Genomic DNA, 12,947 nt, shown 5'->3' with positions numbered 1-12,947 from the left:
TTAGAGGAAGTAATCTTCCAGGATTGGGCACGACCAGACAGAATCTTTTTACCACCTAAAAAATTTTCCGTCGTCTATCCTATGGAAGAAAAATTTGCCAAAAAGTGGACTCTCCCAGTGGTGGATGCCGCCATCTCCTGTGTAAATAAGTCCTTGACTTGCCCGGTAGAAAACATACAAGTGTTTAAAGAACCGGTTGATAAGCGTTTGGAGACGCTTTTAAAAGCATCCTTTACTACGGCGGGTGCAGTAATACAGCCAGCGGTGGCTGCTATTGGAGTTTGTCAGGCACTAACAGACCAGACAAGACAAATGCTTAAGGTTATTCCGGCCCAACAGGCGGAAGAATTATCTGATATTCCTAGAGCCATGTGCTTCGCGGTGGATGCTATAAGGGATTCCATCCAGCAAGCGTCTCGTCTGTCACTATTTTTAGTACATATGAGAAGGCTCTTATGGTTAAAGAACTGGGAGGCTGAGCCCCCATGCAAAAAGCTCCTGGCAGGGTTTCCCTTCCATGGAGAACGACTCTTCGGAGAAGATCTGGATAAATACATTCAGACTATTTCAAGTGGCAAAAGTACACTTCTACCAGTAAAAAAGAAGGTCCGGGGACCTGCGTTCAAACGGCAGCTTCCCCCTGCTCAGGGGCCCGCCAATTCCAGGCAGTATCGACGGCCTCCTGCGAGATCATACTTTAACAATAAACCACCAGGACAAGCCTTTGGAGGCAAGAAGCAGTGGTATCGTAAACCAGCAAAGACAGCCCCTAAGTCTGCCTCATGAAGGGACGCCCCCACCCACGAAGGTGGGGGGAAGGCTGCGTCTTTTTTCAGAAATTTGGGAGACCGACATTCCCGACAAGTGGGTCCGGTCTTCCGTGGCCACAGGCTACAAATTAGAATTTCTAAGAATCCCTCCACCTCATTATCAGGAGTCGAGAGTGCCAGTCGAGCCGACAAAGAAGGCCGCCTTAATGGCGGCATTAAATCATTTGCTTTACCAAGGCGTGATAGTAGAGGTACCAGCCCAGGAACATGGGCTAGGGTTCTACTCCAATCTGTTCATCATCCCAAAACCCAACGGCGATGTCAGGCCAATCTTGGACTTAAAGGGATTAAATGCGTACTTAAAAGTACGCTCGTTCCGGATGGAATCCGTGCGATCGGCAGCCGCCGCACTTCAGAAAGACGACTTTCTGGCCTCCATAGACATAAAGGATGCTTACCTTCATGTGCCAATTTTTCAGCCACATCAAAGGTTTCTACGCTTCACAGTGGCTCGGCGTCATTTTCAATTTGTGGCACTCCCTTTCGGGTTGGCTACGGCTCCTCGAGTATTCACCAAGGTCCTAGCTCCAATTCTAGCCAACCTAAGAATCCAGGGGATCATTGTCCTAGCATACCTGGACGACCTTCTAATCATAGATCATTCATCTCCTGGCCTGGAGCGAGCAGTGGCTCTCACGGTTCGATACCTAGAGAGGTTCGGTTGGGTCCTAAACCGAGAAAAATCAGCTTTCCAACCCACAAAGAGGTTGGAATATCTCGGCATGTCATTAGACACGGAACAACAAAGGGTGTTCCTGCCTCGAATAAAGGTCGAGGCTATCAAAGAATTGATACATCTGGTTCTAAACAAGAGAGAACCAACGATTCGCCTATGCATGCGATTACTAGGCAAGCTAGTGGCCACCTTCGAAGCGGTGCCATACGCTCAAAGTCACACTCGTGTCCTGCAGGCAGCCATTCTGTCAGCATGGAGCAAGAGGCCACAGGCCTTGGAATTTCCGTTGCCACTCTCATCAAGAGTCCGGCAGAGTCTGTGTTGGTGGTTAGACCCTCAGAATTTACTGAAGGGAAAATCTTTCAGCCCCGTGACATGGAAGATAGTGACCACAGATGCCAGCCTGAAGGGCTGGGGAGCGATCTTGGATGGGTGCACTCACCAAGGTACGTGGGCACAGGAGGAGAGTCAATTGCCCATCAATATCTTGGAGCTCAGAGCTGCTCGGCTAGCCCTCAGGGCTTGGACCTCCAAATTACAGGGGTTCCCGGTGAGGATACAGTCAGACAATGCCACGGCGGTGGCATATATAAATCACCAAGGGGGAACCAAGAGTCAAGCAGCTCAGAGAGAAGTGAGCTTAATTTTCCTATGGGCAGAGAATCATGTGCCCTGCATATCGGCAATATTCATTCCCGGGGTGGACAACCTGCAGGCGGACTTCTTGAGTCGTCAGACTCTGTCGCCAGGGGAATGGTCTCTGCATCCGCAAATATTTCAGATAATTTGCCAGAAGTGGGGAATGCCGGACGTGGATATCATGGCATCAAGGCTCAACAAGAAACTAGACAGGTTCATGTCCCGGACTCGGGACCCTATGGCCTGCGGGACCGATGCGTTAGTTTACCCTTGGCATCAGTTCAATCTTCTATATGCCTTCCCTCCGCTCCAGTTACTACCCCGCCTGTTGCGCAGGATCAGGGTGGAGCACAAGCCAGTCATTCTGATAGCTCCAGCATGGCCCAGAAGGGCATGGTACTCACTAATCCTAAAGATGTCAGTGGGAGACCCTTGGACGCTTCCTCTACGACCAGACCTACTCTCACAAGGCCCGATCCTCCACCCTGCATTACGGCGTCTAAATTTGACGGCCTGGCGGCTGAATCCCTGATTCTTAGGGGTAGAGGTCTATCTAGACAAGTAATCTCTACCCTGATTAAGGCTAGAAAGCCAGTCTCCAGAGTAATTTATTACAGGGTTTGGAGGGCCTATGTAGGCTGGTGCGAGTCCAAGAAATGGCTTTCCCGCAAATATACCATTGATAGAGTATTAAGTTTTCTCCAGCTAGGAGTGGATAAAGGATTGGCATTAAGCACAATCAAGGGACAGATTTCAGCTTTGTCAGTGTGGTTTCAGAGGCCGCTGGCCACCCACTCGCTGGTTAAGACCTTCACTCAGGGGGTCTTGCGTATTAATCCTCCGGTTAAGTCACCACTTTGTCCGTGGGACTTGAATCTTGTTCTGTCAACTCTACAGAAACAACCCTTTGAGCCGTTGGCTGAAGTTCCTTTGGTTTTACTAACAAGGAAGTTGGTATTTCTGGTCGCCATAGTTTCCGCCAGAAGAGTGTCAGAGTTGGCAGCCTTATCTTGTAAGGAGCCATATCTTATTCTGCATAAGGACAAGGTGGTTCTCCGTCCTCATCCTTCCTTTTTACCAAAGGTTATATCCAGTTTTCACCTGAACCAGGATTTGGTATTACCATCCTTTTTTCCAAAGCCCACTTCCAGAAGGAAGGGTTGCTGCATACCTTGGATATTGTCAGGGCCATGAAGGCCTATCTTAAAGCTACAGAGAAGATTCGGAAAACAGATGTGTTATTCATTTTGCCAGATGGGCCCAAGAAGGGGCAGGCAGCTGCAAAATCCACCATTTGAGATGGATTAAACAGTTAATTATTCAGGCCTACGGCTTGAAGAGGTTGCCTCCTCCGTTGTCAGTAAAGGCCCATTCTACCAGGGCCATGGGCGCCTCCTGGGCAGCACACCATCAGATCTCTATGGCTCAAGTTTGCAAGGCGGCAACCTGGTCTTCAGTCCACACGTTTACAAAATTTTACCAGTTGGACGTAAGAAGGAATACTGATACAGCCTTTGGGCAGGCAGTGCTGCGGGCTGCGATTTAAGACCCTCAGAATCGGGGACACCCTTGAGTTAAAATTTAAGTTTAAATTTAATTTTCTCAACTAAGTTGGATTTATTATTATTTGAGAGTATCTCTGAATTAAATCCTTGTGTCTTGGGAAGATTTCTCCCTCCCCTCAGTAAAGCATTGCTTTAGGACATCCCACATAGTAATGAATATGCTGCTCTGTGTCCCGTGATGTACGAGAAAGAAAAAGGGATTTTTAATACAGCTTACCTGTAAAATCCTTTTCTTGGAGTACATCACGGGACACAGAGCTCCCACCCCTCTTGTGGGGACCATTTTGGGAGGCATACTGCTTGCTACAAAACTGAGGTACTCCTCCTATGGGAGGGGGTTATATAGGGAGGGGCACTTCCTGTTTGAGATTGCCAGTGTCCATCACCTGAAGGTACTCCATATAACCCACATAGTAATGAATATGCTGCTCTGTGTCCCGTGATGTACTCCAAGAAAAGGATTTTACAGGTAAGCTGTATTAAAAATCCCTTTTTTTTTTTTTGCGTTTTTCCGCGTTGGCATTTTTTTGTTGAAGAAAACAATTTTTTCAAAAATGTAAAAAAAATGCTGGCGAGTGATGTTTTTGAGCGTTTACCAGCATTAGAGCATTTTTACAGCTGAAAAACGTCTCTCAGAACCCACTAGTTTTTTTTTTTTTACTGCTCAAAAACACCACTGCCCAAAACTGCTGATAACAGCCTATGTTTGCATGGACACATAGGATAATATGGAGAGTTTATTGACTGTAGAAAAAAACGTCCAGTGTGCATAAGGCCTTAATGTTGGGAGCTCTTATGTGTGGATGCTGCTGCGGTATGTAAAACTTTTTAGAAGGCGATTTGTGGAGACTGTGCATACATTTTAACCACTTAAGACCCGGACCATTATGCAGATAAAAGGACCTGGCCCCTTTTTTTTGCGATTCGGCACTGCGTCGCTTTAACTGACAATTGCGCGGTCGTGCCTCCCAAAAAAAAAATGCAGTTATTTCCCCCCCCCCAAATAGAGCTTTATTTTGGTGGTATTTGATCACCTCTGCAGTTTTTATTTTTTGCGCTATAAAAAAAAAAAGTTTTTTTTATAATTATCGCTCCTATTTTTATTTTTTACTTTTTGCTATAATAAATATCCCCCAAAAATATATATTAAAAAAAAAAAAAAACATTTTTGGCACGATATGTATAAAAATAAAAATCGCAATAGAGTTTGATTGGTTTGCGCAAAAGTTATAGCGCTTACAAAATAGGGGATAGTTTTATGGCATTTTTTATTTTACTAGTAATGGCGGCGATCAGTGATTTTTTTTTTTTGTGACTGCGACATTATGGGGGACACATCAGACACTTGAAACATTTTTGGGACCATTGTCATTTTCACAGAGAAAAGTGCTATAAAAATGCACCAATTACTGTGAAAATGGCAGTGAAGGGGTTAACCACTAGGGGGTGCTAAAGAGGTTAAATCTGTCCTAATTTTTTTTTTTACTGTAAGGTGGGCGTGGCTGGACGTGTGACATCACTGATTGTTCCCTGTTACAGGGAACAGACAATCCGTGACAAGCCACAGAGAATAACGGGGAAGGTTTGTTTACACTCACCTCTCCCCGTTCTTCAGCTCCTGTGACCCGATTGCGGGCACAGAGCTCAGGACTAGGTTGCGAGTGCCGCCATACTCGTGACCCACGGCTGGGCTCTTAAAAGCGACGTACCTGTGCCCTTCTGCCGACGTATATCGGCGTGAAGGGGTCCTCAAGTGGTTAAAAGGGCATCTTAACTGAACAAAAAAAAAAAGCTGACAAACACTGGACTAGGCCCTGTACAAAAATCTTACCTGAATGAGGTTGGCCGGTAACATTTCATGCCTGTAACCATCATAGAAAGCCAGTGCGGTGGTAAAGCATGGCATAGGGATACCGTACTGCACTCCGGTGCTCACTACTCTGCGCCACGATTCCTGAACAGAAGTAAACAAAATGAAGGAAATGAGGGCATTGTCCCCTTCAGATCTACAGCGACTGCACTTCCTCCTGTGATCACTCACACAGCTAAGAACACCTCATGTGTAGCACACAAGGTGAACATGCGTGTATAATAAAGAAGCTACCATGTCAGATAGTTTATAAAGGTCCAGTTTGGTCTCTGGCCTGGAACAAGCATGCAGCCATTAAAGTCTATATTATTATAATACAGGATTTATATTAAGCCAACAGTTTGTGCAGCACTTTACAACGTGAGGGCAGACAGTACAGTTACAGTAGAGGAGGGATCAGAGGGCCCCGCTCCTTGGTCTACAACAAGAATTTCTAGACTGTAAGCTCTAATGACTGGCTACAGAGGGAAACAAGGATCAGGTTGACAATCCCGGAGCCCACCTTAAAATAGCAGCACCCCCTCCCCATTTCTATTCCATACAGGTTCCCCCTTTAAATTCAGGGCTGCCTCCATTTAGAACAAAACCACAGTGTGTGTGTGTGTGAGAAGATAGAGATGATATATAAAAAATATTAGCCAAGTGTTGCTGCAACAACTGTACTGTGTTCCCACCAGTAATGAAATAATAAATATGAACGAGGGTCGCACATACCAGAAAAAGTAAATACTGTAACACAAATAACCTCATAAAGATCTGTGATGAAAATATAGCAAATAAAATCAATTCACACACATCGGGCCCCTGATAAAGTCATGGGCCCGTGATGCATCACATAGGACATCCCAGACTGGAAGTGTGTTTTAGATCTTTTTATGCTAGGGATTTGATACCAAAGGCGTTTTTATTGCTTTTCTGGATGTCAGTGGTGACATGTCCGCTGAATTCAGAAGGATAGAAACCCTATTTTTCCATTCGTCTGGAGGATCAGATAATAAAAAAAAAACACAGGCAGTCAGTTTTCATCCGATCCCTTGTATCTAGAGGAGAGTGGAGCTCTGACAGGTTCATCAGTCATTCGCCTGGAATCAACAGAGCAAAGCAGAGTCTGTACACAGACATAGGCATGCAGAAGGGGCTTTAATTCATTTTTTTTTTTTCCCCTGGCATGTACAACACTCGGTTATATTTATTATCACAGACAAAACATGTCTTCCAAAACAAAAAAACTGATCATTTAGGGAGCCCTAAAAACTGACGAGACCCCCCCCCCCCCACCAAGTAGAGATTTGACTTCTCATAAATCAAGTGTACACTGTACAGCATTGTCCAATATCACAACAGCAAAGAACTCGGAAGATTGTATTCAAATCTGCACTGAATTGTGCAGAATGAAAGATCAGGGCTGTTTACGGACAATCCAGACAGCAGCTTACTTTTGCCATAGAATCACAAGGATTCATTAAATCTGGAAGAGGATTAAATGAAATCACCCCGACAATCACATCTCCTCATTACCTGACAATTGTGCATCTCCTTTTTGAAGAAATCGTCCAACAAGAGATTCTGCAGATCTGGATTCCTGTCAAAAGCTTCCTTGATCTTCCCCAAAAACACACTAAGAAAGTGACAATAATGAAGAAAAGCATTTTATTATAAAGCCCCCATTTATGAAAACAGTCAATTTGTTCTTGGGATTTAGGGGATACAATCGTTCCCTGGTGTCAGGGGGGGGGGGGATACAATCGTTCCCTGGTGTCGGGGGGGGGGGGGGATACAATCGTTCCCTGGTGTCAGGGGGGGGGGGGATACAATCGTTCCCTGGTGTCAGGGGGGGGGATACAATCGTTCCCTGGTGTCAGGGGGGGGGGATACAATCGTTCCCTGGTGTCAGGGGGGGGGGGGGGATACAATCGTTCCCTGGTGTCAGGGGGGGGGGGATACAATCGTTCCCTGGTGTCAGGGGGGGGGGGGATACAATCGTTCCCTGGTGTCAGGGGGGGGGGGGATACAATCGTTCCCTGGTGTCAGGGGGGGGGGGATACAATCGTTCCCTGGTGTCGGGGGGGGGATACAATCGTTCCCTGGTGTCAGGGGGGGGGGATACAATCGTTCCCTGGTGTCAGGGGGGGGGATACAATCGTTCCCTGGTGTCAGGGGGGGGGGGGATACAATCGTTCCCTGGTGTCAGGGGGGGGGGGGGGATACAATCGTTCCCTGGTGTCAGGGGGGGGGGGGGATACAATCGTTCCCTGGTGTCAGGGGGGGGGGATACAATCGTTCCCTGGTGTCAGGGGGGGGGGGGGGATACAATCGTTCCCTGGTGTCAGTACAATTGTTAAACATCTCTTCACAGATGCAGAACAGACACATTCCTAAATGCAAACTTTTTTCCATTGAAATCAACAGAAACGTGATAAAAGCATGTCACACCCATTAATGTTCAATGCACAGCTTCTTAGAGTGTGACTGAAGCCTTTATGTTACTGTAATGCATCAAGGCTGCTTATACCGGACTAAATAGGCTCTTTTTACAAACCAAATGATGCAGCAAGGGTTCCGCGGGAATATGTTTTTTTTATATATGCGCATCTGCCGCTCATCCCATATTTAAGTGTGTACTCGCGTGTCCTTTTTGCGTAGGTCACCGCAATGTCTTTCAGCCGAAAAAGATAACTTATAAAAATAATTCCTGGAGGCTTCCATCTTGCTTGTGGGCACTCTGAAGCCCACAAGCAAATCCTTCCGGGATGCGGTGGCACAATCTACCTAGTTGCCAGCAAATAAAATGGCGGAGTTCAAACCGCCCTCATCACGTGACCTGGGTCACGTGATGAGTGAGATCCCGCGATATCGAGAGAATCTGCCTAATGACTCCTCTCCTGGGAAGCATGACGCTGTGCTCCCAGGAGACTTTGCGATGGAGTCCCAGAAAACGACACACCCGCGGGACGGATACCCCGGAAGTGCCTGTTATTCCGAGGTGAATAAAGGTACTGTGATTGTTTAAAAAAATTTTTAACAGCGGACTATAAAATGTATTCAATGTGACGGTCTTAATTAGATAAAGTGTCTCTTGAGGGTGAACCTCCGCTTTAAAGCTAAGCCGTGCAGGCAGCACTCTGGAGAGTCAGGCTGCTGCTGGAACAAATCACCACTGGCCCAGGTCTCCAGTAGTCTCACACATCCCCTGCACATTGATCTCTGCCTCATTGCTTGGTTCTCATCACACATTAGGGGATCATTTACTAAAAAAACTGGGAGAGTGCAGCTCTGCATAGAAACCAATCAGCTTCTAAATTCTGCTGTTCAATTAAGCTTTGACTGAATTAAAAAAAAAAAAAAAAAAAAACACTGGAAGCTGATTGGTTACTATGCAGAGCTTCACCAGTTTTTTCCACTCTCCAGTTTTAGTATAGAAAGAAAGAAATTACCTGCGGATGATGCAGCCTCCTCTCCACATCATAGCGATACCGCCGTAATTCAACTTCCAGCCAAATTCCTGGGCCGCCTGGCGGAAGAGGATGAACCCTTGTGCGTAGGAAATGATCTTGGATGCGTAGAGCGCCTGCAACAGGAAACGGAAAGCAGTTTAGCAGCCGATGAGTAATGCCACGTACACACCATCATTTTTCGGCATGAAAAAAAAAAAACATTCATCACGCTGTAACAGACAGAAAAGCGCGAATCGTCTTTTACCAACAGGAAATCAGCCCCAAGGGTGGCGTCATCCGAATGGAACTTCCCCTTTATAGTGCCATCGTACGTGTTATACGTCACCGCGCTTTGCTAGAGCATTTTTAAAAAACGATGGTGTGTGGGCAACGTCGTTTTTAATGATGAAGTTGGAAAAAACAACGTTTTTTCTACATGCCGAAAAATGATGGTGTGTACGCGACATTAGTCTGAGGACTGAGTGCAGCTCATCACTAAGGGGCTCACCCCCCCGAAACAAAGTGTGTTTAAAGGGGAACTCCAGGTAAAATATTATAAAACTACACAGAGAAATAAGAAGAGAAGATTCACATCAAGCAGATCTTCATTATATGTATATCCAAAATAAATAAGAGGCGATACAATGCCCTGTAATTATAGGAGGCAGCAAATCCCAGAACACCTACCTTTCTGATGTCCTCGAGGAAGGCCTTCTTGTCACCCTTAAAGGGGGCAATCTTTGGTCCTTGTAACTGCTTGCTCGCCACTTTCCGCTCACTCTTCAGGGAAGACAGACAGCGTGCAAACACGGCTTCACCTGTACAGAGAGGAGCGACAACACCATCAGAGGAATCGCACTACAAGACACTGTACTGGAATTTCTGATACTCATTCCTTCCCTGTGCTGGACTGGGATATAAAAGTACATTTTTTTTACTCAAAAGCAAAATCCATTTAGTATTAATGGTTTGCCCACCGCCCTATAGCAGGGCGGCTGCTCTGTGCAGGATCACATATACACAGAGTGTGTGTGTGTATATGTATATATATATATATATATATATATATATATATATATATATATATATATATATACATATATACACACACACACACACAATATTGCCAAAAGTATTGGTACGCCTGCCTTTACAGGCACATGAACGTTAATGGCATCCCAGACTTAGGCTATATATATATATATATATATATATATATATATATATATATATATATATATATATATATATATATATATATATATATATATATATATATATATATATATATATATATATATATATATATATATATATAGCCTATTTATAAAAGTCAGCAGCTACAAACACTGTAGCTGCTGACTTAAAGTGGAGGTTCACCCTAAAACAATGATCTATCATTCCATCCAGCATACTGCCGACATGTACAGTATGCTGTTTTTTTTTTTTCCCCCCCTGTACATACCGTTTTATACTTCTTTTTCTTTTCTGACTCCCGCGGGGAATAAGCGTTCCTATGAAGAGGCGTAGATGATTGACGTGCGGCCAAGGCGCGTCACGCGTTCCGAAAACAGCCGGACTGGGACTCGGCTCTATACGGTGCTATACGGCGCCTGCACACAGACTAGGAGCTGACTGCGCAGGCGCCGTATATAGCAGAGTCCCAGTTCGGCTATTTTCGGAACGCGTGACGCGCCTTGGCCACACGTCAATCATCTACGCCTCTTCATAGGAACGCTTATTCCCCGGCGGGAGTCAGAAAAAAAAAAAAAAAAACTATAAAACGGTATGTACAGGGGGGAAAAAAAAAAAACAGCATACTGTACATGTCGGCAGTATGCTGGATGGAATGATATATAATTGTTTTAGGGTGAACCTCCACTTTAATAAGAAAACGTACCTGTCCAGGGAACCCGAAATGTCATGTTGAGGTCAGGACTCTGTGCAGGCCAGTCAAGTTCCTCCACCACAAAGTCATCCATGTCTTTATGGACCTTGATTTGTGCACTGGTGTGCAGTCATGTTGGAACAGGAAGGGGCCGTCACCAAACTGTTCCCACAAAGTTGGGAGCATGAAATTGTCCAAAATGTCTTGGCATGCTTATGTCCTAAGTGTTCCCTTCACTAGAAGTGAGGGGCCAACCCAACCCCTAAAAAACAACCCCACACAATTCCGTCATCTGCAGCCCTGCAATCCGTCTCCTGTCCTCCTCCCCCCATATAACCGGCACCCGCCCGCCCCCTCCCCGACTGTACCTCTGCTCCTTGCGCTCAGCTGAATGTTGGCTCTCTCCCCCTCCTCCCCACCTGACATCAGCGGCAAGGCTCGCCCCCCCCCCCCCCAACCACTAGAGCTGTGAGCCCAAGAGTGAAGAGCCGAGGAATCAGATGAGCGCTCATATAGGTACAGATCGGAAGATTTTTTTACATAACACAGGGACACTTATTATTATCGTACAAAAGGGGAGAAGACGATTTAGTTGCAGTGAGTCAACAACCACTTTAAAGCCCATCATCCAATATGGCCAATACTACCGCAAGTCTCTGGGCGGTTACTGGTTACTATGTTCCCTTAAGGAAATTTAATTTGCAAATGAAATTAACTTGGGAAATTATGTTAAAAAGGAAATTACATGCATTACAATCTGATATCCAGACACAGACATGCAAGAAAAAAAAAAAAAAAGGAAAACGATAAAAACAATAAATGTAACAGTGCCACAGATCTTCAGCCCCATCATGTGTCACCCCCCCCTCCCTTAAACCCAACTCAGTGCTGCAACATCTTATTGGATCACGGATTGCACAAAGCTGATTGTGAAGTCCGAATTACACCACCAGTAAAACTACAGGGGAGGGGCAGGAAGTATCTGCAAGATGTCATCCCCACCCACACAGGATTACACGGCTCTATCAAGCATCTCATGCAACACGCTACAAGGAAGTACCCAGCAAGTCATTGCAAAAGGTGAATTCCCCCTCTGAATACAATGCCCAACTAAATCCCTTTTAAAAGAACACTTTAAACACCACACATATCATAGATAGATAGATAGATAGATAGATAGATAGATAGATAGAGATATAATAGATAGATAGATAGATAGATAGATAGAGATATAATAGATAGATAGATAGATAGATAGATAGATAGATAGATAGATAATCTCTCTCTCACACACAAAATAATTTTTTTATTTTTTGTTATACTAGTAATGGTGGCGATCAGCAACTTATAGTGGGACTGCGAGTGGTCTGACAGTAACGGACACTGGGTGGGAACTGACATCACCAGTGACAGTGATAATACTATACACCGGGGATATGCAATTAGCGGACCTCCAGCTGTTGCAGAACTACAAATCCCATGAGGCATAGCAAGACTCGGCACAGCCACGAGCATGACACCCAGAGGCAGAGGCATGATGGGATTTGTAGTTTTGCAACATCTGGAGGTCCGCTAATTGCATATCCCTGCTATACACGGTCACTGTACTAATGACACTGGTTGGGAAGAGGTTAATATCTTGGGTAATAAAGGGGTTAAGTGTGTGTGTCTAACAATGTTTAATGTGTGCTGATTTTTACTAAAAATGCAATAAAGTATAAAGTCAGCCCCTCTCTGCTCCCCTAATACTTTCCCGAGCCCAATCTCGATCCAGCAATGTTGCACAAGAGACTCGGCTTTCAGGGACTCCTCCTCATTGGCGGAGACAGCAGCAAAGCGTCATTGGCTCCCGCTGCTGTCAAAGTCAATGAGAGAGAGAGAGAGAGAGAGAGAGAGAGAGAGAGAGAGAGAGAGAGAGAGAGAGAGAGAGAGAGAGAGAGAGAGAGAGAGAGAGAGAGAGAGAGAGAGAGAGAGAGAGAGAGAGAGAGAGAGAGAGGCCAAATATCCACTCCCAGAGAGAGGACAGAGCCCGGGTCGCAGCGCAG

At 45.4% G+C, this 12,947-nt stretch overlaps 1 protein-coding gene across 1 annotated transcript in view; it reads right to left on the bottom strand.

Annotated features, from left to right (window-relative positions):
- PGD (phosphogluconate dehydrogenase) overlaps positions 1-12,947 on the bottom strand; it is a 47,793-nt gene that overhangs the window by 2,893 nt on the left and 31,953 nt on the right. Inside the window, exons 9-12 of the mRNA XM_040326426.1 lie at positions 9,702-9,832; positions 9,015-9,148; positions 7,099-7,198; positions 5,542-5,664 (exon numbers count right to left, since the gene is read on the bottom strand). Coding sequence (XP_040182360.1) covers positions 5,542-5,664; positions 7,099-7,198; positions 9,015-9,148; positions 9,702-9,832 — 488 coding nt within the window. The remainder of the gene's footprint in view (positions 1-5,541; positions 5,665-7,098; positions 7,199-9,014; positions 9,149-9,701; positions 9,833-12,947) is intronic.

This window comes from Rana temporaria, chromosome 10 (assembly GCF_905171775.1).
Source record: "Rana temporaria chromosome 10, aRanTem1.1, whole genome shotgun sequence".
Lineage (NCBI taxonomy): Eukaryota > Metazoa > Chordata > Amphibia > Anura > Ranidae > Rana > Rana temporaria.
Note: the sequence above shows the minus strand (reverse complement) of the source record. Positions and strands in the feature narration are given on the sequence as shown.